Source organism: Anomaloglossus baeobatrachus, chromosome 2 (genome assembly GCF_048569485.1).
Source record: "Anomaloglossus baeobatrachus isolate aAnoBae1 chromosome 2, aAnoBae1.hap1, whole genome shotgun sequence".
Lineage (NCBI taxonomy): Eukaryota > Metazoa > Chordata > Amphibia > Anura > Aromobatidae > Anomaloglossus > Anomaloglossus baeobatrachus.
The window spans coordinates 195,681,799-195,706,819 of NC_134354.1; the positions used below are offsets into that span (position 1 = coordinate 195,681,799).

Consider the following 25,021-nt stretch of genomic DNA (forward strand, 5'->3'; position numbering starts at 1 on the left):
AGAAAAGAAAGAAGAAATGGGAGGCTACTGACGTAGACTTTCTGGTCATGATGCTTGGTATCACATTTAGAATTAGAAGATCCCATTATTTCAGCTAAAAATGACAATTGTTGGCATCTACCTCTCATATTTGGTATAACAAAGCTAGCTCACTATAATAAAGGCTGTAAAGATATCTGCTTATTTCTGTCCTTCAGCAGTAATCCTAATTTCCAGAATAAAAATAAAAACCATGATCTTGTTACGAGCCGCCACGCATCATAGTCTTCATCACATGACCATGACAGATTACCATTACCCCCTGGAATTGAATAACGGTTCAAATTTTAAAGGGTTTTCCCATGAACAAAGTTCATTTTATTCGATAGATCTTGGAATAATAATAATTTCCACAATTGGATGTGTTTAAAAAAAAATCCTGTGCTAAGATTATATATGTGCATAAAGGGACACCTATGCAAGATTATCTCAGCATAGAAACCTTTTTTTTTTTAAACACATCCAATTGTGGACTTTATTCCAAGATCTATTGATTTAAATATACTTAGTTCGGTGTTTTGGTTTTTTTTCTTTTCATTAATGCACATTATAAAATAAACAGAACACCATTAAAACATTATATAACATTGACAAGATTCAAGAAACTATTATACACCAAATTTGTGGAAATCCGGATTGTCTAGATGATGACTTATAGTCCAGCTGTGACCTGATCTAACAGCAGGCTAATTTTCGCCATCATATTCCATCTCCGAGATAAGGTTAGGCTCATCATATTTTTGCCCAAAGTAGTCTGCATCTGAACTAAAAGTAGCAGACTCCAGTAGACCTTCAGATTCTCTATCTTTTGGAATAGAATCTAAATGTCTGCACAGTCCAAACTTCAAAGATTGACTCCCCATATGTATCAGAACCAAGAATGGTGCATTGTGAGGGCTCAACCTCCTCTCCAAGACTGATAACTCACATTGGTTTGCAGCTGATGAGGTGGTGTAGCTGAGGGTGGTTTAGTATTCATCCTTCACTTTCTTGGCTGCAAATCAGTAGTCCATGACCGCTGGACAGGAGTCTGGCTAAGCCACGTGCTGGAATTCCCGGTGCCTCTTCTGATGAGTAAGCCTGGTACGATGTTGTGTTGCATTACGCCGCCCCGCCCTGCAACGCTGGGCCTACAAATCAGAAGAGGAGCCAAAGATTTCGGTAGGCAGGAGGAATCCTGCAGAGCGGCTGTTAGGAGGTTACTGACTACTAATCTGGCTACTGGACCAGGGTCCTGCCAATCTGTTTACTTACCTCTAGACAAGATACTTACTTTTTTTGTGTATACCACTCCTACACAGACCTAAGTGTTTAGAGAGTGCAGACAAATTCGGTTTGGTCTGATCTTTTCAGTTATGCCCTTTTCTATCTATCTCCCAACTTCTTACCAGCACATGTGAAAGGTAAGTAAATTACTGGTGACCAATGGGCGTATCTGAATCCCAATGATTCATCATAGTCTGTAACCAAAGAGCTACATTGGTCTGCTTGGGAGCTGTAGACACAAAGCTTTTATTTTTAATTATCAAAATTGCTTAATATTTTTTCAATCCATTGGAGCAAGGAACAGTTGGTTAGTAAAATACTCGTTGCCTTTAATCTTTTTCTCCTTTTTCCTGCAATCTGATCAGCGCCCAGAGTACTGCTAATGGGTATTTTCGGCTAATTGGTGCTTTATATCTCTATCATTATGAAATGCAGTATATTTAAAAAGACATACAGCTTTCAGATCTATTTTATCTTTACTATGTTACGCTGGGATGTTGGCTCAACCTATACAGATTCTAAAGTGCTGGTTATATTCCACGTTGCTTTTATGACTGCATCTGTTTTCCCAGGATGTTAAATCTGATGTTCAGTTAGGTGGAGTGCATATGGCTAGATAGAGACTTGTATACCATTACATTTTTGCACTGAAGTGTACGACTACCAGGTACTGTACTTTTTTGAATGGAACATGACCTACACATGATGATTTATGCTCTTAGTCAACATTTCTTGTAGAGAAATATTGTTATAGAACATGGTGATAGTGTAAGCAATCAATAAACCTAATTTCAATGTTAATGCGTTGATCATTGTTCTTTATTTTTTAGCATAATAAATTACAGTGGACTTGAAAGGATTTTTTTCCCCCCAAATAAATTGCTGAATAAGGGCTGGTGTTGAGGAATTTTATTATAAGTGTAAAAATTTTAGTTGTATTTTTTACGATTTACAAATACCGGATTAGTAAATTAATGTTTGACACCCACCCATTACTACTACCAGGGCTTGATGCCAGTTTCAAAATTCACAGCTGGCATCAACCCCATATATTATCCAGTTTGCCACCGCAATGGAATGGAATGAGCCACGGTGAAGCGCTAGAATTGGCGCATCTAATGGATGCTCTACCTCTCGAACAGCTGCGGCCTGCTATATCTAGGCTGGGAGGGCCCAATAACCATGGGTCTCCCAAGCCTGAGAATACCAGACCCCAGCTGTCCACTTCACCTTGGGTGGTGATCCACTTTGGGGGTCACCCCACATTTTTTTTTTGTTTTACATTTATATATTTATAATTAAATCAAACAGGTAGGGTGACATCCTGTTTTGCATTATCAGGCTGCAGCTGTCTGCATTATCATAGCCGGAACCACGAGTCTTGAATTGAAAGTCAAGGCTGAACACCCTTTAGTGCCACATGAAAGGCACTAAAGGGTAGAAGCTTACAATGCAGGAGGTTGGGACATGAAATATACGTGCTGCACATGTTTCCATCTAGCTTTTGACAGTATGTAAAAAGTCCATGTTAAAAACGAACGTCATACGGAGATTAGGTGAGGGGGGAAAAAACGCACTCGCATGACATACGGAATGATGCTCGCATTTCACTAGCATCTGTTCAGGAGGAACAACGGAGCCAGATTTCACATGCAGATGTGAGTGAACCATAAAGAAGAAACTCCCAGAGCCTGTAAGAGGCTGTTTCTTACTAGCCTGGAGCTGCATAATCTCCATGAGTTGTCTTATAGACTCCAAACAGTACCCTCAGGGCAGAGAAATTCTCTCCAAGAAGGAATACTGCTATGAAATTACCTCTGCACATACAAAGTATGCTAGTGCTTGAAGGATCCTCAGCTTTGATGGTGTTACTTTTCTGTACAACTTGAAGGTACTACACTAATGATGGATGGACCCAGACTGTAAAAGTCCGGATCTGCGCATTCTCAATGGTGCTCGGGGGCCGGAGCCGGGCTTCCAGATATTATTCCAATATTAATATTGAGCACTGGGAAAATTTAAAAAAAAAAAAAAGGGTGGGGGGAATAAAGAAAATAAGAATGACGCAAGCACTTCATACTTATGAAGGCTGCAGCGTGCCTGTATGCTGCTCCCGCGGCCTCTCCATCACTTCCTGGGTTGCTCATCCATAGCCACTACTGTCCCCACCCACTGGCTGTCCTGGTGTCTGTGATTGGTTGCAGTCAGACACTGACACACAGGCTGGGGGCACGTCTGACTGCAAGCAATCAAAGGTGCCAAGACAGTCAGTTGGCAGGCACAGCAGGACAACTGTCTTTGGATCAGTATCGTGGTATAAAAATAAAAAACAATTGGTGTAGGGCCCCCCATGTTATATATTATGATACCCAGTACAGATAAAGCCTACAGCTACAGGCTGCAGCCTTCAGCCCGGAGAGCCAGGTAAAGAGCTGGGCTTGTCACATCTAATGGATATGACAATTCCGGGGCGGCTGTAGACTGCTATTCTTATCCTGGGGGTCCCAATAACCATGGGACTCCCCAGGTTGGGAATACCAAGCCCCAACTGTTGGACTTTATCATGGCTAGGTATCAAAATTGGGAGGAACTGCACGCTATTTTTAAAATGAATCTAATTAAAAAAGAAAAGCTGTGTTGTGCACACCGCTGGCTCCCCGTCCGACCTGCTCAGCTTATTGAAAAGAACAGTCCCTAGCCTTGATACAACTATATGGGGAAACCCAGGGATCCGGTGCGGACATTGACTGAACCTCGACTTCCATGAAACGCTTCCTGGCGCACAGTGAGTCCCGGGGCATGGGTTGCTCCGGAGCTAAGATTGCGCCGGCCAATGATTCAAGTGGCTTGCCACGGAGGGAAGCGCAGGAGCATGGTGCTGTCTCACAGGCACAAGAAGAGGACTCTGAAGGTGACATGGGGGAAGCGGAGGGCCTTCCCTTGGGGGAGATAAGCAAGCAGCTCCAGTCTACCCACAAAGAGGGATCGGGGAGGGATTCGTCTGCAGACTGGAATCCTCGTACAAAAAGGAGCTCCAGATCCTTAAGTCAGAATTCACTGCCAAGGTAGAGGCAGTGGAAGACTCACAGAACGAACTGCAAGCACCCAGAGAGGTCATCCTCTCCAACTCTGCCAGGTTGGATGCCCTCACCTCCAATATAGAGGACCACAAAAACCGTAATAGGAGGAACAACATCCGTATCAGAGGTCTATACAAAAAAATTAACCCTCCCTGAGCTAGAACCGGCCATGCAGCAGCTCTTTGCACAGATCCTGGGAGTGCAACCAGTGTCCCTGTGGAGCTGGACAGGCTACATAGAGTACTTGGACCCCCGCCCTCTTCTGACTGCAGACCCAGAGATATTATTTTCAGGGTCCATTTTTTAAGGGTCAAGGAAGCCCTAATATATGCCACCAGGGAAAAAAGGCCCTATCCCTTTCTTGGACTTGCAGGTTACTTTACTGCCTTACTTGGCCAGGAGAACCTTACAACTTAGGAGGGCTCTCAGACCACTTCTGCTCTGTCTTAAGGATAAGAACATCACATACCAGTGACCTTTCCCCTTCCAGCTAATCACATATAAAAATGGGAAATCTGCGACCCTGCGCTCTCTAGGAGACCTTCCAGGATTCCTTGGAACCTTTGAGCTCTCAATGATAGACCTTCCAGAATAGCCAAGATCACTCCAACTCCCCCTTGAACCTCCAAGATGGCTGCCGGTGCAGAAAGCGAAAAAGAAACACGTGGGACCTGAGAGCAGATAGTCACATGATTTACTGGAACTCCCCACGTTGAGTTTCCACCTAATCTCAGAACTTCTGTTTTATGTCCAAGGCAACAACCCGTCTGTTGCCGCTTTCATGCTGGCGGTGCCGATAGAATGTTACTCATGTTTCTAATGCTCAGTAACTACATATTTCTTCCTCAGGTTCAAGTTGGTCTACTTTAAACTGCCATGTTTTAACAGGCTTTCTATATCTTTCACTAGGTTTTTGTAGGTTCCTGCACAATTTTTGTCTCTCTCTCTCTCCTCCATCTTTTACATGGCTACAATATTCTGTAACATGTGGAGACCATCTGTTTTTGAGTCAAAGTTTTGTATTAGGCTGCTTTCACACTTGCGTTGTTAGGCATCCGTTGCAATCCGCCGCCTTGAAGAATTATGGTAACCGTTCCAGGAATCCGTTTATTCCTCATAGGCTTTTATTAAGGGCGGATTGGAACAGATGGTCTTGCGTTGTATCCGCCCGGCGGCACATTAGTTGTTTTGTTGGTGACCGTCGGGCGGAGGGAACACCGCATGTAGCGTTTTTTGAATGGCGGAATCCTTTATTTTTTCACTGCGCATGCTCCTCTCTCTTTTTTTTTTTTTTATCACGGAAACTTTAATTTGTCTCTCGGTGGCCGAACGATCAGCTGATCGCCCGGCGGCCATCTTTCTTTTGAGAGCGGTCAGCTGATCGCCTGGCAGCCGGCTTTTGAGAGCGGTCAGCTGATCGCCCGGCAGCCGGCTTTTGAGAGCGCTCAGCTGATCGCCCGGCAGACGGCTTTTGAGAGCGCTCAGCTGATCGCTCGGCAGCCGGCTTTTGAGAGCGCTCAGCTGATCACCCGACAGCTGGCTTTTGAGAGCGCTCAGCTGATCGCCCGGCAGCCGGCTTTTGAGAGCGCTCAGCTGATCGCTCGGCAGCCGGCTTTTGAGAGCGCTCAGCTGATCACCCGACAGCTGGCTTTTGAGAGCGCTCAGCTGATCGCCTGGCTTTTGAGAGTGATCAGCTGATCGCCCGGCAGCCGGGTGATCAGCTAATCGTTCATAATAGTCTGCCTCCGGTAAAACTGTAAAAAAAAAAAAAGCAGATTCCATTGTTTTGTATGATCCGTTGCATCCGTTGTGCCACTATATGCAACGCATCCATTGCATCCATCACACAACGCAATGCAACGGATTCCGGTCAATGCAACTGTGAAACTAGCCTAAGCTGGTCGGGTTGGGTGGGGGGTTTGCCTGCTTGCCTGTTGGCTTCCTCCTCCTCCTCCTCCTCCTCCTCAGTGTGCCTCAAGTAGAGAATCCGCCCTATCAAGCACACATATTTCTTGAGGCTCTCAGCCTCTATTTCTACTTCTATATTTTCTCTCAAATTCTTTTCCTTCTTTCTTATTCACTTCTCTTCTTTTTTCCGCTCGCTCCTCTCTCTCTTACTATGGCACTACTTGTTCATCACCCACCCCAACCACGTGTCCTGTTCTACCCGAGCTGGTTTCCTTTGGTATGTATTGCGACAGTGTGGTTCATTCTTTTAAATGGATGACCTTAAACTATGCTCTTTCAACGTCAGGGGGTTGAATGCACCAAAAAAAAGACGACAGATTATCTATGGTAGTCATAAGAAAAGAGTCTCTGTTCTACTAATGCAGGAGATGCATTTCGGTTCAAACGCTGTTCCCAAAAAGCCGAATAAATATTACCCTATTTGGTTCCACAGTAAGAACCCAAACTCCAAATCCAAAGGGGTCTCAATTTCTTTACACAAATCTTTTGTATCTGGCATTTCAAATTCTCTTATTGATCCTCAAGGTCGGTACGTGTTCCTGCAGTTGTCTTGGTCGGAGAGGATGTTTGTAATAGCCAGCATTTATAGCCCTAATTAGAACCAAAGGAGGTTTCACGCAGAGTGCCAGAGTGCGCAGGAAGACACTGCGGGTCCCGCTCCGGTGGTTCTTGGGGGAGACTTTAACCTCCTGCTAGTACCTCAGGTTGACGTGTTGTCAGGTAGGACCTCATACCCCCTCTCCGCCATTAGAGGACTCAGGAAAAAAGTGCATGATGTGCGATTAACGGATGGCTGGAGGGTCCTTCACCCAGAGGTCAAAGATTACAGCTACTAATCCTCAGTCCATTCAGTATACAGTAGGATTGATTACTTTCTTGTCTCACACTCTTTCTTAGACCTACATAATGAGGCTGAGATCATTTTTCTCTCCCTAACGTTGAGCTCCAATAGTAGGTTGGGCTTTACTTGGCGGGTAAATGAGAACCTCCTGCAGGACCCAATTTGCTTGGCTTCTATTCAGCGTACTACGCATGACTTTTTATCCGACCATGAGCTTGACCCCCTCCTCACCCGCAATCAAGTGGGAGGCCCTAAAATGTACCCTGAGAGGAGTTCTCATATCACATGGCACCCATCTTAAAAAGGAACGAGCGGAGGAGGTCAGAACCCTGTTAGAACGCATAGTGCAAATGAAATAAGGAATCAGCCCTGACTGCCCTAGAAATGCATAAATGAATTACTAGCTGGATGTTTTCATTATTTTGCTAAAAGGATTTGTCCCTAAACAAATAAGGGAATAGTACATATATTTTTTCCAGAATGAACAACAGAGAATTGTCCCATCATAGAGTTCTAAGCGAAGATGCTCCAGACTTACAGTATTTCATAGGCAATGCAAGAATTGTCAGATGTGACATGCAACTTCTCTACAATTTGGCTGCTTTATTCCCAGCAAAAGCCCAGTCCTAAGTCTAGGGCTACACTGATAGAAATTCTTCGAACACATCTGTGCGACTTGTCGCTGTTGCATGACTATTTTAGAGCTCCGATTTTGCTGTAAATAAAACAGCCAAGTTGCAAACATATTGCACACCAGTGTGAGGCTTGCGACCAGCGACAGAAAATCCAAAACATTGGAAACGCCAAAGTAAATAATTACATCCAATTTCAGTGACACATGATTCAAGTTGTTATGTAGCCCACCCAGGTGTAGCCCTGTATTCTTACCTTTTTACAACTATAATGCAGGAACTACAAATATTTGTGATTTGGCACCTTTGCAACCATTTATGTTTACTCCAGTACAAATGAAGCAACCTTGATTAAACATGGAATATACAGTATGTTCTGAGTATACTTTACCTTTACCACACTCTTCTCAGTGATTACAGGTAATTTACACAACAGGTGTATCGCTAAAGCACTGAAAGAAGCAAAGGGAAAGGGGATGCCCACTGGAATCAGAACCTGCAGCTTTACTTACAGACATTTTTGAGGAGACAGATATTGTGGGCCGAGTCATGCCTTTAATTTCCATAAGTGTATCAGGTCAGACAAGTTGAAGATTTTTGGAGGTTTGCCCCCACCAGTCGCTAAACTTAAAGAGTGCTGCTTTTCATATATTGTAAAGTGATGGCACCTAACGATCAGTGGAGGATTGTTGAGCTGGTCAAATTCTTTTAGACAGGTTAACGCCACAGGTCCACGCACACCTGAGGGCCACTATGCAGAGAAAACCATGGACACAATGATACATGGGCTTCATTTTTAGGATGAGGATCAGATTCACAAGGTCATAGGGTGTTTGCCAATCCAAGCTATATGAGATTGGAAAAGTTCCTACAATGAGTTTTTGATGCTTTGTCTTTTCTCTGCTCCAAAAACACAGCGTCTACTCTTCCAGTTCCAGCAAAATGGATGGGATTTAAAGAATTTTTTTACCCAGTGTAAACTGACCTTCTGCATGTTACAAATCCGTAACATCTCAATTTCTCTTGCAGGTACGCTGCATATTATGTGAAAATATTACCCATAGAATTGCCTTAGATGCGAAAAGTCCATAGGTAAAAAATAAATACTTGTATTTAGTGTGTTTCTGCTATGGAAATATACTAAAATGGCATGTAGTCTGCACGCAAAAAAACGCAAGTAACCTAATTTGTAACCTAATTTGCATGAAAGGTGCATAAAATCTGCAGCATCAAAAACTCGATAACTACTCAGTGTAGGACCAGAGCCTTAGGTCATGTGCACATGTTTGGGTTTCTTTTACATCAGTATTTTAAAGCCAAAACCAGGAGTGGGTATAAAAAAATACAGAAGGGGTGCCATGTTTCTATTAGGCTGGAGTAACACTTGTGGGAGGATTGAATTGCATCACCCAGACTGGCTGACAGCTCTCCTGACAAGAGAGTGTCAGCTTCATGTATTTCTATGCAGCTGACACGCTCCTGTCAGGAGAGTCACCGGCCAGTCCGGGAGATGCGATGTTCACGCGAGTCACACGCAAGTATGACTCCAGAGTTATACTTTTCCTCTGATTGTTCCACTCCTAATTTTGGCAAACAAATACTGAGGTAAAAACTCACCAAATGCTCAACATGTGAATTAGAGAGTCTAGTAAAGTATAATAGAAACACGGGCACCACTTCTGTATTTTTCACCCACTCCTGGTTTTGGTTTACAAATACTGAGGTAAAAAACTCACCAAATACTGAATTGATGGACGTGGCCTTATCTGAAACACGTTTCCAGACCAGACGCCTCATTTAGATGGACATATCAGACCCTCATGTTTGACTATTTGTATACCAGGTACAGCTATCAGATAATTTCTACTGAACTTATAGCATCGTATGGATGGAGATATACAGGGTAGGCCATAAGTATGGATACACCTTGTGTGAGCCATTAGTATGGATACACCCTGATAAAATGGAAGTGGTTGCTGATATCACCGTACTGTTTGTGGCATATTAGTACATAGGAGGGGCCAAACATTTGAGGATGGGTGACGCCTATGGCAGCCATCTTTTTTATCAGGGTGTATCCATACTTATGGCCCACCCAGGGTGTATCCATACTTGTGGCCCACCCTATAGTTGTTAAATTTGATTCAGTAGAGTCAAGGGTGTACAAAGAAATTCCAAGGCCTCATAAAGTAGGTCTGAATTGGGGCCCTCTCATGGGCTTCTGGATTCCATTAAACAACCCTTGTTGGGGTGGCACAATGACCTCTAACCACTTAGGTTTCATGGTTATTGTTCACCATAACAGCTAAAAGGGTTAGACTACTGCGAACAAATCAAACTCCAATCACAGCAATTACTGAGGTGCATGGGCGGACATATCATTGGTACAACCTGTGCAGCTACATAGGGGCCAGAGAAGTAAGGGGCCCATTTCTACCAACAAAGGAGGTAGAATCATATACTGTTTTTGCAAAAGGGCTCTTTTCTGTCTGTGACTGCCATTGCTGGGGGTGTTGTGTAAAACAGCCGGAACATGCAGGCTATGGAGCAGGTATAGCCAATGCACCGGGTCCATGGACATTCTCTCTTTTTCTGCTGTAGACATGAAGCAGAATTTGGATGAAGGCCATTCAGCCCTGGGTTTTTCCTACTTTCTGACCCCATGTGACCTGATGCCTTTGACTATTGGCATGGATATATCTGGAAAACACACTCTTAAACATGGCTACAATACGCATTCATGGTTGAGGCTTTACCTGCGATTTCATGAATGAGCACTCAGAAGGTGTACTGTCCATGTGTGGCACATAATGAGTTTAATCCGGATTGGATACATTAGTTACAGCAGTGGCACAAGACAAATTACTGCAAATTATATACAATTTAACATATGCACTACATCTCAAAAGAAGACAACAGGATTTAAGCTGCAAGAAAGAAATGTGATTTCTTTTTTTTTTTCCCCACGTCCTTTTGCCTTCTTCCTCATGAGAAGATCCAACGTGCAGTTTTCTTCTTAATTATTATACAGTACTTCTTGTATTGGTACATATTGATTGCCTGGTAATTGCTTTGCTCACTGCTAATGCTAAAAAGTAAAGCAATCGAAAGAACAGATTTTTGCAATCAAAGACAACAAAGAGAATGGGCTCTGCCATATGTTGAAAAAAAACACACAGATGCTCCTGTCAGGAAATGAAAACCTCGGAAAAAGACACAGAATAGAACAATTACATTGAAACATTTAAAACAATTCTATCTCTTACACGGCTAGGTCACTTTTCTAGGGCCTATTTTAGGCCAAACCTACACATATGTATCCACAAAATATTTGTTGGGAATGACTGCTCTTCTTTCTGTGGGATATGGTATTAGAAGCTCCAAGAGACCGAGGAGACTGGCAGTGAACATGTTAATAAACTGCAGAAATCTCAAAATATTTTTATTTTTTTTTTGTTTTTAGTCCCATGCGTTATTCTGTCACGTTGCACTTTGGGACACGTAGTTGTGATTGGGGTTTTTGTTGTTGTTTTTGCTTGTCAGGAAAGTCCAGTCAAATGTCTTTGGCTCTCAGTGTCTTTTTTTATTTTTTTAGTTTGTTTTTCGCTGCTGGAGGAGTTACACATCAAGAAAAAGGAATGCTTCTTGTGCAAATTGTATCTCATAACTCACACATAGGAACAAACAAGCATGCTGCAGAGATTCCATCAACCTTCCTGGCAATGGCCACCCTGAAAAGGCAGCAAAGGGGAGATCGATGCTCATCATTTCACACCACGGCTTGACATTTCAAGCTCGAGTAGTGGCAATTTGATTGTCACACGATGCCCTGATGTATGTGAGTTACAATCTTAACATGATGGGGACAGTAACAATCCACTAGAAAGCCTCACCGTCCTATGGCATTTGACAAAAGTGAGGCCAGGCGGAGGATGGGAGAAGAATTAGGTGACAGGGTGCCGACAGATCAGATACAATGCCAAAAAAAGGCACTAACAACACGGTGACTGATAAATCCGTTTGATCTCTTGTTCTTTTAAGTGACATGTGTATTGTGGCTGACTACTTATAGGTCGAGGGTTATAAACAAGCCAGAATGGGAAGAGAATAAATCATAGTTTATAAAAAATGTCACGCTTTTTTTTAGTAGCATTGCCTAGTATATCTTAAGAAAAATATGTTATAAGGCCTTGCTCAAACGTAGTGTAAATGCTGCATTTTTTTCTGCATGTTTTCTCCAGGGGTCTATACTAAAAATACATGATAGGAATCTTCACTGACTACAAAAAAAGTCCACCTCAACATTACAGTTGTCCGCTTTCTGTTCAGAGCATGGACAAAAGGCTCCATCATGGCGTGAGTTAAAGATGAATGGAGTAAGAAAGTCCGGCTGTATGAATAAATTCTTCTTCATTGCTTATAAAATACTTGTACAGGGGAGATCAAATATGTGCATGGAAAGCGCTATAATAGCGTATGGATCTAGGCATTTCTCGTGTGTGACCACCCTTAGTCATGACTAAGGATGGACTGGTGTGTGATTACCCTTAGTCATGACTAAGGGTGGACTGGTGTGAGACTGCGCTTGGTCATCACTAAGGCTGGACTGGTGTGTGACTGCGCTTAGTCATGACTAAGGGTGGACTAGTGTGTGATTACCCTTAATCATGGACAAAGGATGAACTGGTGTGTGATTACCCTTAATCATGGACTAAGGGTGGACTGGTGTGTGATTACCCTTAGTCATGGACTAAGGATGGACTGGTATCTGATTACCCTTAGTCATGGACTAAGGATGGACTGGTATGTGATTACCCTTAGTCATGGACTAAGTGTGGACTGGTGTGTGATTACACTTAATCATGGACTAAAGGGTGCTTTACACACTGCGACATCGTTACCGATATATCGTCGGGGTCACATCGTTAGTGACGCACATCCGGTGCCGTAGGGACATCGCAGCGTGTGACACCAAGGAGCGACGAGCGACGATCAACGATCGCAAAATCGTTCAAAAACGGTGAACGTTGACACGTCGCTCCTTTCCTTAATATCGCTGCTGCCACAGGTACGATGTCCTTCCTCGTTCCTGTGGCGTCACACATTGCTATGTGTGACGCCGCAGGAACGACGAACATCTCCTTACCTGCGTCCACCGGCAATGCGGAAGAAAGGAGGTGGGCGGGATGTTACGTCCCGCTCATCTCCGCCCCTCCGCTTCTATTGGCCGGCTGCTTAGTGACGCCGCAGTGACGTCGCTATGATGCCGAACGCACCTCCCCCTTGAGGGAGGGATTGTTTGGTGGTCACAGCGACGTCGCTGACAAGGTATGTGCGTGTGACGCTGCCGTAGCGATAATGTTTGCTACAGCAGCGAGTACCAAATGTCGCACGAGCGACGGGGGCAGGTGCTATCGCGCTCGACATCGCTAGCAATCGCTAGTGATGTCGCAGCGTGTAAAGCACCCTTAAGGGTGGACTAGTGTGTGACTACCCTTAGTCATGACTAAGGGTGGACTGGTGTGTGATTACCCTTAGTCATGGACTAAGGGTGGGCTGGTGTGTGACCACCCTTAGTCATGGACTAAGGGTGGACTGGTGTGTGACTGCCCTTAGTCATGACTAAAGGCCCATTTACACGCTGCAAAATTGATAGCGATATCGCTAGCGAGCATACCCGCCCTGTCGTTTGTGCGTCACGGGCAAATCGATGCCCGTGGCGCACAATATCGCTAACACTCGTCACACGTACTTACCTTGCTAGCGACGTCGCTGTGGGCGGCGAACAACGTCTTTGTTAAGGGGGAGGTTCGTGCGCCGTCACAGCGACATCACACAACCGCCGACCAATAGAAGTGGAGTGGCGGAGACCAGCCGCATTAATGACACACCCACCTCGTTGCCGGAGAATGCAGGTAAGCTGTTGTTCGTGTTCCCAGGGTGTCACACGTAGCGATGTGTGCTGCCTCAGGAACGACGAACAACCTACGTCCACAACGACTAACGAGATTTTGAAAATGAACGACGTGTCAACGATTAGGTGAGTATTTTTGATCATTAACACTCGCTCGGAGCTGTAGCACGCAACGATGTCGCTAACGACGCCGGATGTGAGTCACGAATTCCGTGACCCCGATGACATATCGTTAGTGATATCGTTGTGTGTAAATGGGCCTTAAGGATGGTCACTCACCAGAAACGCGTAGATACATACACTATTATAGCGCTTTCCATGCAAATATTTGTTCAAGAATTCTATAAGCAATAAAGAAGAATTTGATCATAGAGCTGGACATTCTTATTACATTCATCTTCCCTAAATTTTGCTTTTTATGCTTCATTTTTTTATTGCATTTTTACTTTTGCTTGATGCGTTTTTCAATATATATGATTTATTTTGGGGGCAGTTTTGAAGCAAAAAATTATAACTCTTTTTTAGTACATAAAATCTTTTGCATTTAAAAATTCAACTTTTTATATTCATTTTTCAGTCTCCCCATAGACGGTTATAGAGAAATAATACACCAAAAAGGACATCATCTTTAGATGCACAGTGAGCAGTTTTCATAAAAACACATCCACCTTGCTAAGAATGGGAAATGCAGCATACTTTCTGCACAAAAAATGCAGTATTCACACTTCATGGGAACATGGCCTACTTCAGAATGGTTCTAGTGAGGATTTACATCTTACTATATGTAATGCTTCATGTTGGTGTTGTTTTGTTGACTGTTACATCCACCAAAAAGCAAAAGGAAAGAATACAAAAGGTGCTGCCGACTACTGGTTAAGAGTACAATAATGAAGGTAATGCTAAAATAATTTTAGTCACTATATATTGCTCGTTTTGAGGTCAGAGTGACTTTTTTTGGGTATAGGTGATGTACCCGAGGAAGAGGCCAGACCAATCTTGAAATATGCAGTGTTTTAATAAACAGGGTATGTACCTACAATGTCTTTTTCAGGTGGATTTATTATAAAAACCGCCTGAAAAAGCACAAACAAAACGTTCAAAATAATGAACATTTACATTTCTGTTTTCTATATAAAAAAAGACTCCCTGTTCATGCCTTCAGGCTTTTCACCATCTTTTAACCGGATAACGTTGCCAAAGACGCCAATCATTCAAAGTCGTTCCTTGACCATTCTTCAGATGTTTTCCTCTCTGAAGACTCTATGTGTCTTATAATAAAAGTCAATGGTAAAGCTCAAAATACACCATCTTTTTGACCATTTTGCAAGCATTTGTGCTTCAAGAAAACTAGCAATTTCTTAATTCTTGAATGTGTAAAAACACAAAAGAAATGTGCTGGCGGTCCAATCCATCAAAAAGCACTCAGGTAACCACCAAAAACAAAACACTAAAAAAAATTGCTGGCGTTTCTGAAGTATCATTGCTCTTGAAAAACTCATCAGGTTTGCTGGCACATACACTTATACTAGCTTCACATGGACTTTTTAAGGATCTTTTTCTGGGGGTGGCTCCTCTCCAAAATTCTTCATAAAAATGCTTGGAATGCTCTTCCTATTCATTTATATTGTAAATCCAATTTGTTGTTCATTTGAGTAATTTTTTTAAGCTTTTTTATTTTCTTGAAGAGGTTTTGAGAAACGCCTCATGGGAAAAAAAAAGAGCATGTCACGTCATTGAAAAAGATCTGATGAAATTGACTCCAAACTAGGCACTGACCAATCAAAAGGCTGCAAAAAGTGGTTCAGAAAAAAACAAACTTTTTAAATCCACTTCAGGAAAAAATACTCCAAAAGCTCTCCAAATGAGGGTCATACCCTGCAGCTCTTTGCACTCGTTGTTTTCGACCACCTCAGAGAGCTCAGTATGAACATGGCCTTAGCAGCAGCACTTGTGTTCCTACCCCTTGCTTGTTGGTGGACGTACTGGCTGAGCTCTCGTTTGGAGAGGTCTGAATCGGTGACCACATGTGCAGGAGAACAGATTTCTTCCACATGCGTCTCAGAGTTGTGCCGCACCATTGTAAAACCTGTGGTGGGCACATACATAATTGATCCTCAAGAATCAACACTGACTTAAAGAAAACCTGTCTTTGTTTCCTATGGCAACCAACCAGAGTTTAGTTCTTATTTTGTAAGCAGCTCTGGTAAAATTAAAGATGTGTTTTGGTTGGTTGGAATAGGCAACAAACCATCTTTCTTTTAGGTACTTTTGATAAATTTGACCCGTTTTATTTCATTACCACAATCAATGGCCAAACATTGTTAATTATGGCGCATGCCCTGTTTTAATTTATTATTTCAATAATCGGGATTTCTTAATATTTCCCCCTAGAACTATCCCTTTAGTGGTGGGAGCAAATTTATTAAAGGGGTTGTATAGGCAGTTGATATTTATGACCTATCAATATCGTATCTGTGGTGGTCTGACACTCCCATACCTGTTATTAGATCCGATGGTGACCCAATGGAAACAGTGAACAAGGCTGGACTGCACAGCTCACTTCACTGTGTAGCAGTCGCTGCCAAGTACTGCAGATCAGCTCCTGTTCAAGAAGAAAGGAGCTGATCTGAAGGACCCGACAGCGGCCATTTTACATTGATGGAAGATGCACAATGCAAATCCTTTGACTGCTTTCACCTGGCCACTGCTAATATCACCTCTGGAGGTGCCGGGTGTTGGACGCCCATCAATCCGATATTGCTGACAGTGAAGTCATCAATATCATATGATCGGAGAACACTTTTAACACTTCCCTCTTGTCTGTCAAAAAACTGTTGGTGCCTATGCCAGATCTAAAACAGGACATACAATTCATCATTTTTGTATACTATTCGCTCTCTTGACCTCACTCTCCAGGGACTGGTTACAACTGCAACTTTTGCACCCTCTAGGCCAGTGTTCTCCAACTCCAGTGCTCTGGAGCCAACAGTGCATATTTTCAGGATTTCCTTAGCAATGTATAGGAGTTGGAATCATCACCTGTGCAGATGATAAAATGATCACCTCTGTGGTACTGAAGAAATTCTAACAACGTGACCTGTTGGTGGCTCTTGAGGACTGGAGTTGAGGGTTACACCACTGCTGTCTCAGGCCAGTTGATCTTCAAATGGAATTTCTGAACATAGATAAAATATCTTGTATTTAAAAGGATTTTCTGATCCATTACATTATTATCTATTTTAAAACAGGTTTTGATGATATTCTGATCAATTTGTTGGCCTTTTTCATCTATTTTGGTGGAGTAACAGTATTGGATGATCAAAAATCGCCTATGAGCATAGGTCATGTCTGATATAAAACTATGATCGTATGTAAATTTTGGGGACAGTTGATGGCTAACATCCAGAAAGATAGGAGGACATATAGTACATTTGATCATTAAGGGTTTTACTTGTATGAGAGTAAAAACATTGATTGGAAAACACAATGTAACATAATCTGAGTGAGTCCACCAACCTTCAAGGGACATAGTAAACCTATCCCTCCTTGAGAAGATGGCTACCCATACATTTTATCTTTACAAACATACCTGACCTCATTTCTTCTTTTCGGGATGGGTTCTTGTAAACATTATGTACTGGCAACAAAGCTAATGCCACAAACAGGTTGTACCACCGCTAGCAGCTCAACATCTACACGACTTCTGTACTCCAGGACTGATATTTCCATGGTCAGTACTGACCTGAGCTTTTGGTTGTCAATATAGTTCTTATAACATCCATACAGAACGGATAGAATGCCGTCTGTTATTTTATGCTGAAAAAACATGGCGTATATGTCATATAACGTAAATGGCAAAGGGTCTTTTTAACCCTTACTGTGCTAATGGATTTTCCTACCCTTTTTCTGACACCAAGATCCTCTTCCACCGGAAGTATGCAGCAGTGCTGGACATTGAATTAGAGTGCAATATGACGGATTGGCAAGGTGCTTTTCCCCCTTGCGCTGGTATCTGGCGAGACATCACAATTTATGAGCTTTAGCCAAACCCTGTTTTAGCTTGGAAGTTGGATCTTGTAAAATTGAAATCAAACGGACGCCAGCACCGGCAGGGGAACATTTGTATGGATGGAAGAATACACTAGTGTACCTGGCCCTAAGCTTACCTAAGATATATATATATATATATATGTATATAAAAATAGTCTCCTATAACAGCACACTGCTGCACGATCAGTCTGTTAATTGAGTAACGCCTGAGGTGCGGAGCCACAAAAGATCAATGCGAAAACATCAAGGAATGGTTACAGTATTTACACTGAACTCTAAAGATCCAGGTTACTCCATATTAAGACAACTCAGTAACACGTCTACTCCGGGGTGCCTGAATTCATTGTGATTGGATACTGGGATAGATCCGCTATCATGTACTTTTCTAACTTTTTTTTTTTTTTTCATTTTTTTTCATTTTTTTACAGAACTTGCAGCTTCTTCTGCTTCTGAGTCGAAAGTAAGTATAAAGCAGAAAATAATTGGTGGTGCATAAACTAAATGCTATCATGTTTTTTTTTTCTCTTTTTTTTTTCTTTTTTTTATGATTCACGAATGTTTTTTCTTCACAGACATAATACCTGACAACATCACAGTCTGCACTGCTTGGACTTCAAAGGCTAATACAAAAATGATCTAAGAATTAAGAACATCAGCAAGGGAAGATGAGTGTGAGTGTGTGCTCGCATCTACAATGTGCCCGTCCTGAAATGTGCTAGGAGCTATGCTGTTCTCTGAACAGTTCAATGTCCACTCTCACAGAAAATGCAGGAAAATAGAATTTTCTTTGACCTCTTCCCCCGAATCCCACCCTAGCCCCTAAGTCCGACCTTTTTGTCAGAAACACAAAACTTTGTGTCATTTTGGTTGCTTGCAGATTCCCTTACAAGAAGAAAATTGCATTAGTATGTCCCTGTTCCCCTTTGACGACCTTCAAAAATTACTCCTTGTCGATCCCTTATTTTAGAATTTTTGTAAGTTGAGTCATTTCTTCATGAATAAATATTATCCACTGAAAACCTTAAAAAAAGGTGTTTAGACACAGTGTTGTCAATTTGCTTTTCGTGTTAACTCCTTGACTTGCCATGAAACTTCCTAGCAGCAAACATCCAAATTATACATAACCCTATATGCATGAGTATAGGTGTCTATGTATATAGCCTTCATGAATTTTCCATGGTGGTAAATGGCAAGTTTAGCAGAAGCTTGGTCACTCCTTCACTGCTAATTCCACTATTTTGCAGCAAAAAAGGACACGACACGACAACCTCGATTCGCTATGCTAGATACAGTGTCTTACAACGCGGAAACCTTTACAACGTTGCTGGCACTATGAATGTTTGTGGTGCGTCCAGGTGGGCTGGCGGGTCTGTTCTCGCCTTCTGGTGTCAAAGCTGGAGGGGTTGGAATGCTAATGATCGCCGTTGTGATCTGTGCAGATTTGCAGTTTGATCTTAAGCCATCGTCTGACTTCAAGTTCAGGCTGGATCGACTGTAAGACAGAAAATATTTCAGTTGGTAGAAAGTAAGGAAAAAGTAAGTCTTAATACTGTCTGAACTGTCTCCTGGTGATTTGTACTTTTTTTTGGATTCATAAACTCATTGCAGTTAAAAAGTTTCTCCTACAGAGACTTGATCAGTACATTTTAGGAAAGCTGACAGAGCTGTCATGATTCTCGGAGTCATAGTGAGGATTCAGTAAATCACAGCTTCTTGTTTTTGCACTCGATTTCTTTTTAAAGGAAGCCAACATTTGTTTAACGTGCCGCACAGGCAATTATATGATTTTCCTTTTTTGCTATATAGTTCTTTTTCATTAACTCTACATTGAGAAGGCTCCCATACACATTAAATGAAAGTACAGTAAAAAATTATATCCAAGTGCATACTTGCCAGCAGTGTTGGACTGGCTACCGAAGGAACCTCCATTAATACAGGCCTGGCCACGGTTACCTGCACTGAACTCTGGAGCTCTCACCTGAGCTCTGGAGTGCAGCCTGGACTGAACCCGAGGTTTGCAGGACTGAACTGCAAGCGCCGACTGATTCCCCAGCAATTGCGATTCAGTTTTTTGGCAGCTGCGGACAGGCTGGGCTGTCACCTGAGCTCCAGAGTTCAGCCTGGCCTGTCCGCAGCTGTGACATAAACTGAACCGCAATCTCCGGGGAATCAGTCGGCACTCGCGGTTCCGTCCTGCAAACCCTGTGTTGAGTCCAGGCTGCACTTCGGAGCTCAGGTGAGAGCTATGAAGTTCAATGTAGGTAATCGCAGTCAGGCCTGGTATTACTGGCGGTTTCTCCGGTAGCCAGTCCGATTCTGCTTGCCAGTAAGTGCCAGAAAGAAGCCTATGGAAATGCTGCAGTATTTTTTTAATAGAAATTTATATACACAACACCAGTAAATTATTGAGTAACTTCTATCATAGAAAATGAAACATACCATATTATTTAGATGACATTTTGGTCAGTAATATGGTAGTGTATTGCCCTTAAAGGGGTTTTCCTGTCTGAAACGACAAGTCTGCAGGCACTCTATGTGTCACTCTATGTGACTGTAGACTTGTGAATCATAATATCGCAGGCTCTGTGCACTGTGAGGATTCTCAGGTCTCAAAGTTGGAAACGTAGGTCACATGACCTCAAGTGTGGGCATACTCCTAGCCAAAATCCGACTAGACTGTTTAGTGCGCTCTAAATGCAAGTGTGCAATATGCATACTCTTATTCAGAATCCGACTAGACTGTTTTTTACCCTCTCAATGCAAGTGTGTGATATGTATAATCCCAGCCATAATTTGACTAGATTGTTTCCTGCCCCCTCAATGCAAGTATGCGATATGCATACTTCTAGCCATAATCTGACTAGACAGTTTCCTGCGCACTCAATACAAGTGTATTGCGCGAGGCTGGAAACATTTTAGTCGGATTCTGATCAGGAGTGTGCAGATCACACACTTGCTGACACCAGTTTAAAAGGTTCCAGGTGCATTAAAAACATGGCATCAAGGCAAAAACCTAATGGTATGCGCTGTTCCATAACCTGCTTTTTAAAAGTCCTAAAGAGACGCTAAAACGAATGAACATATGCACCACAATGTAAATACGACTTGCCATGCATATCTTCAGTCAGATGAGCTTCTTTTAACGACTTCAGTTTGCAAAGACATGAAATGTTTAAAAGTAGCGACTTTACCACTTCACGTGGCTTCTGCTTGGAAGTTGCTCACTATTTTAATCTTTAAAGTGAAAAAAAAAACCTATGGTGGCAAAGCCAACGCAAAATGCAGAGAAAATCACTGCATGTGTATTCATAAAGCATCTTGTGCTTGCAAAACTGAGCTGTAATGGGGTGGAATCTTAAAGGGAACCCGTCACCAGATTTGATGACTATAAGCTGCGGCCACCACCAGTGAGCTCTCATATACAGCATTCCAGAATACTGTATATTTGAGTGACAATTTCCTTCCGAGGTTGTTTTCTACCTGGCACCAGCTTCTTCAGCTTGATTAATAGATCACAGTCTGATTCCATTATTTGGTGACTGATATTACACAGTCAATCAATCTAAAGAGGCAGGTGGGGAAACAGCCTTAGGCTATGTGTGTATGTTGCATAATTTCATGCGTTTATGTGGCGCCCTGGAGAAGCCAGGTCGTCACAGGTACTGCAACAACACACCCCACACCCCGAGATAGGCACACCAGTCACACACAAATCCTTGTTGCCTCCCTCCAGGGGCTGATGTCCACACCAGGTGGGGTGGAGCCAGGCAGTTGGCCCCACCCATCGAGGAGTTCACAGTCCTGGAGGCGGGAAAGGAAGTCAGAACAGTTAGGGAGAGTGAAGGAGCAGGAGTAAAGTAGCAAGTGAGGAACAGACTGACCGTGTCCGGGTACGTGGCCCGGGCACCGAGAGCAAGGTTGGCAGACGGTGGTGGCCATCTGCAGGAGAGGCCAATTGACGCGGAACCGTAGGACCAGGGACGGGCGGTGGCCCACCGGTACCGAACCGGGGAGCCAAGAGAAGCCAGCACAAACCGGCAGGGCCTGCGGACCCCGACCAGGCTTGGAGTCGCCGTTAAACAGATCAAATCTGTTAGCGACCGGAACCTCGGGGGTTTCCTAGCAGCAAAGACCCGACTGAAGGCAACCGTCCAAACCGAGAAAGGGAAACACAACTACCGCCACAGTTAGAATTCCCAGGGCCAGAGCCTGTGGGCAAAAGGGGCTCCTCCGGCCCATATCCAAGCTGGGGAGCGGGTTACCGGTGGGAAGCCATCGGGACCGAAGATACACAACAGGTGCAGGGAAAGGCAGCCACCTCCAACCTACCGGGAGTAAACACTGCAGCCGTCTGCGGGACCCATCCATCCAGCCGTTTGGTTTACTAGAGACTTTGTGCATTCATTGCTGAGTGAGTACACCAGTGCCATCCGGCACCGCGCCGCGCTGTCCCTGCAACCCTGCACCTCACCTACCCTGCCTCCCCATCTCATCATCGGGCCCAGGGACCACCGACCCCTACCCACAGAGGGGGAAAACAACATCCCAGCTGCTCCCTACCATCGCTCTCGGGATCCCCGTCACCAGCAGCGGTGGTGTCCATCTTCACCACGACCCGTGGGTGGCGTCACAGACTAAATTCCCCAATCCAACCACCCCTTCCACTCACGGGCGAGGAGCGCCGCTCGAGTCCCCGGATCCGGCCCACCGCTCGAGCCACCGAGCAGCCATCGCAGCAGCGCCGGAACCGAGAGTTAGCGAGAGCAAAGCGGCGGCGGCCTCCTCCCCGCCCGAGACATTTACACTGCATATTGCACTGCAACGTAAATCCATGTGTGACGCGTCTGGACTATCAGGTCATCACAGGGTACTGCACAAGCTACCCTTCCGTGCCGTATTCTGCCTCCCTCTTGGTTCTGGGTCCCTATCTAAATGGTGTTGCCTCCAACAGCAAATCAAATCCTAGATACACCCTGCACCACACCCACGAGACACACCAGTAGACAGCTTGAGTGGAATAGAGTCGCCCACCTGGCGGTTCAGGGAGGGGAGGTGAGGAGTGTAGTCAGTCAGTGAGTGGAGAGAGAGTAGGGAAGTAGCCCTTGAGCTGTGAAGAGCTCAGAGGAGGTCAGGAGCGGTGGCTCCTGGAAGAACTGTCTAGGTTTCAGACGGTGGTCTGGGTCTAGGGAGTCGGACCCCCAGTCGCAGGGGATTGTGGAAAGGTGCCTGGACCTGTCAAGGAGGACAGCCGGCAGCCTAGCACTGTCCCCGGTCTGGGACCGAAGCCACGACGGGGCACACGAACCCTAGGTCGGGGAGTAGCTTCAGGCAACTCGACAATTCACCTGAGAACAGAGCTTTTATGATCTGTTGCCACCCGCTCCAGAATTAGGGCATTAGCGCAACGAGGGGGATAGGACTTTCCAATCCAAAATGGTCCAGAAAATCCCAAGCGTGAGCCCTGAGAGCAAGCTCCCACATTTAGCCATAGTGGGGAGCGGGGCCCGGCTAGTTCCATACTACTGGGCCACCAAGTTGAAGGCAAACATAGTGCCAGGAGGCAGGTAACGGATCACCAGGCAACACTTTTGGGGACGGGACCCGGATGAGCTCCCCTCAGCGGCAGCGGTACCCAGAGACTTAGTTTACCCGGTTGTGAGCATCTGCTTATGAACTGAGTGAATATGAGAGTGACCCCTGTGCCCCATGGTACCCCTACACCGAGTCCTGGGGCATCCCCCTACCCGTGGAGGGTTACGATACCTTGCTGCTGTGACGCCCTGGCAAAACCAGGTAGTCACACAGAATAGGCCCCCGCATAACACTCTCACACGGGGTTAAATCAGCTGACCTGAAACCCTAGTCACCCCCTCAGGGAAGGATAGGCACACAAGTGGGCGGAACCAGGCGGAAAGGAAAGGCCCACCTAGGGGTCTGGAGAGCCCGAGGCGGGAAAACAGGGAGTTTTAAGTTAAGTTTGGAGGAGTGAGGAGTGAAGTTGAGGAGTCGAGCTCAGGCAGTCAAGGCCTGAAGTTCAAACTGACAGGTGTTGGGGTCGGAGCCCTGACACATTGGCTAGGTAGCAGACGGTGGTCACCGCCAGCAGGAGATGGGAAGACAGCTCGGCAGATCTGAAGGACCGGGGCAGGGTTGTAGCCCGCCGGTACTGACACCAGAGAACCGACCCGGAAACCGTGCACACAAGGGGGTACTCGGACCCTGAAGCCAGGACCAGCACTGATGGCCTAGCTAATTAACCGATTGAGGGCAGGATTCCAGGTCCTGTCCCAACCTAAGTCCCGAAAAGTAAACAACCACCCACAGAGAGGGATAGGGCATCCGCCAGGGCCCGGTAGATCCCATGGGTCAGCGTCTGACGGGCACGGCTCCCAACCAGAGGACCGGGAGCGGACTCCTGCGTTACACACCGGGAAGCCTACACAAGAAAACACAAAGTGCAGAGGAAAGGGGCAGTGACCATCACTCCGGGTGTGGGACCAGATACACCCGTCTGCGGCAGCCGGCCACTATCACCTTGGTTTACCAAAACACTTGTGTGATTGATTCAACATTGAGTAACTTTACCGGGCTGACCGGGTGTGCCGGCCCCTGCCGTTATCATCCCCTGCAGGGAGATATTGGGCCCCGGGGCATCCATCCCTGCCTACGGAGGGGTTAACATCCAGCTGCCAACCCATCGCCCCTGGGAGCCCCACAACAGCAGCGTTGGTGCTACATCTCACCACACACCGTGGGTGGCGTCACAGACAGTTTTCAACAACCCCCGTACAAATACGTAGCCCTTTTATTCGGAGTGTCTGCGTGACCCCTGGGTCCGGTAGAGTCCCTCGAGCCATATCGCAGATCCGGGTCCAAGCAGCACGGCTGCTGGCACGGGGGCGGCACACTGCCCCACTTCATCACTCCGAGTACTCCCAACGGCAGCGGTGGTACTCCCCAAATTAACGTACACCACGAGTGGCGTCACGAACTATATATCAACTCCCCTGTAAATATCCCCCTTACATTTGAGTGGCTGCACGACCCCCGGGTCCGGAGACCCTCGAGCCACAGCAAACCCGGATCCGAGCAGCTCGGCTGCTTCCACGGGGGCGGCACACATGCGTCCTGCGTCCCCAGCACAATCTATGAATATTGTGCATAATCCATCTGCACGTTGCATTTGAGAGCGCTGTGATTTGCATGCTGAAATTTTGATCCAAATCGCTGC

General features: G+C 44.9%; 1 protein-coding gene across 3 annotated transcripts in view; it reads right to left on the reverse strand.

Annotated features, from left to right (window-relative positions):
- Positions 1 to 10,625: 10,625 nt before the first annotated feature.
- The window catches only part of KCND3 (potassium voltage-gated channel subfamily D member 3), a 668,199-nt gene continuing 653,803 nt past the window's right edge, over positions 10,626 to 25,021 (reverse strand). For all 3 annotated transcript variants that reach the window (XM_075335582.1, XM_075335580.1, XM_075335583.1), the window contains one exon: positions 10,626 to 19,282. In XM_075335582.1, the coding sequence (XP_075191697.1) occupies positions 19,087 to 19,282 (196 nt within the window). In that variant the 3' untranslated portion in view covers positions 10,626 to 19,086. The remainder of the gene's footprint in view (positions 19,283 to 25,021) is intronic.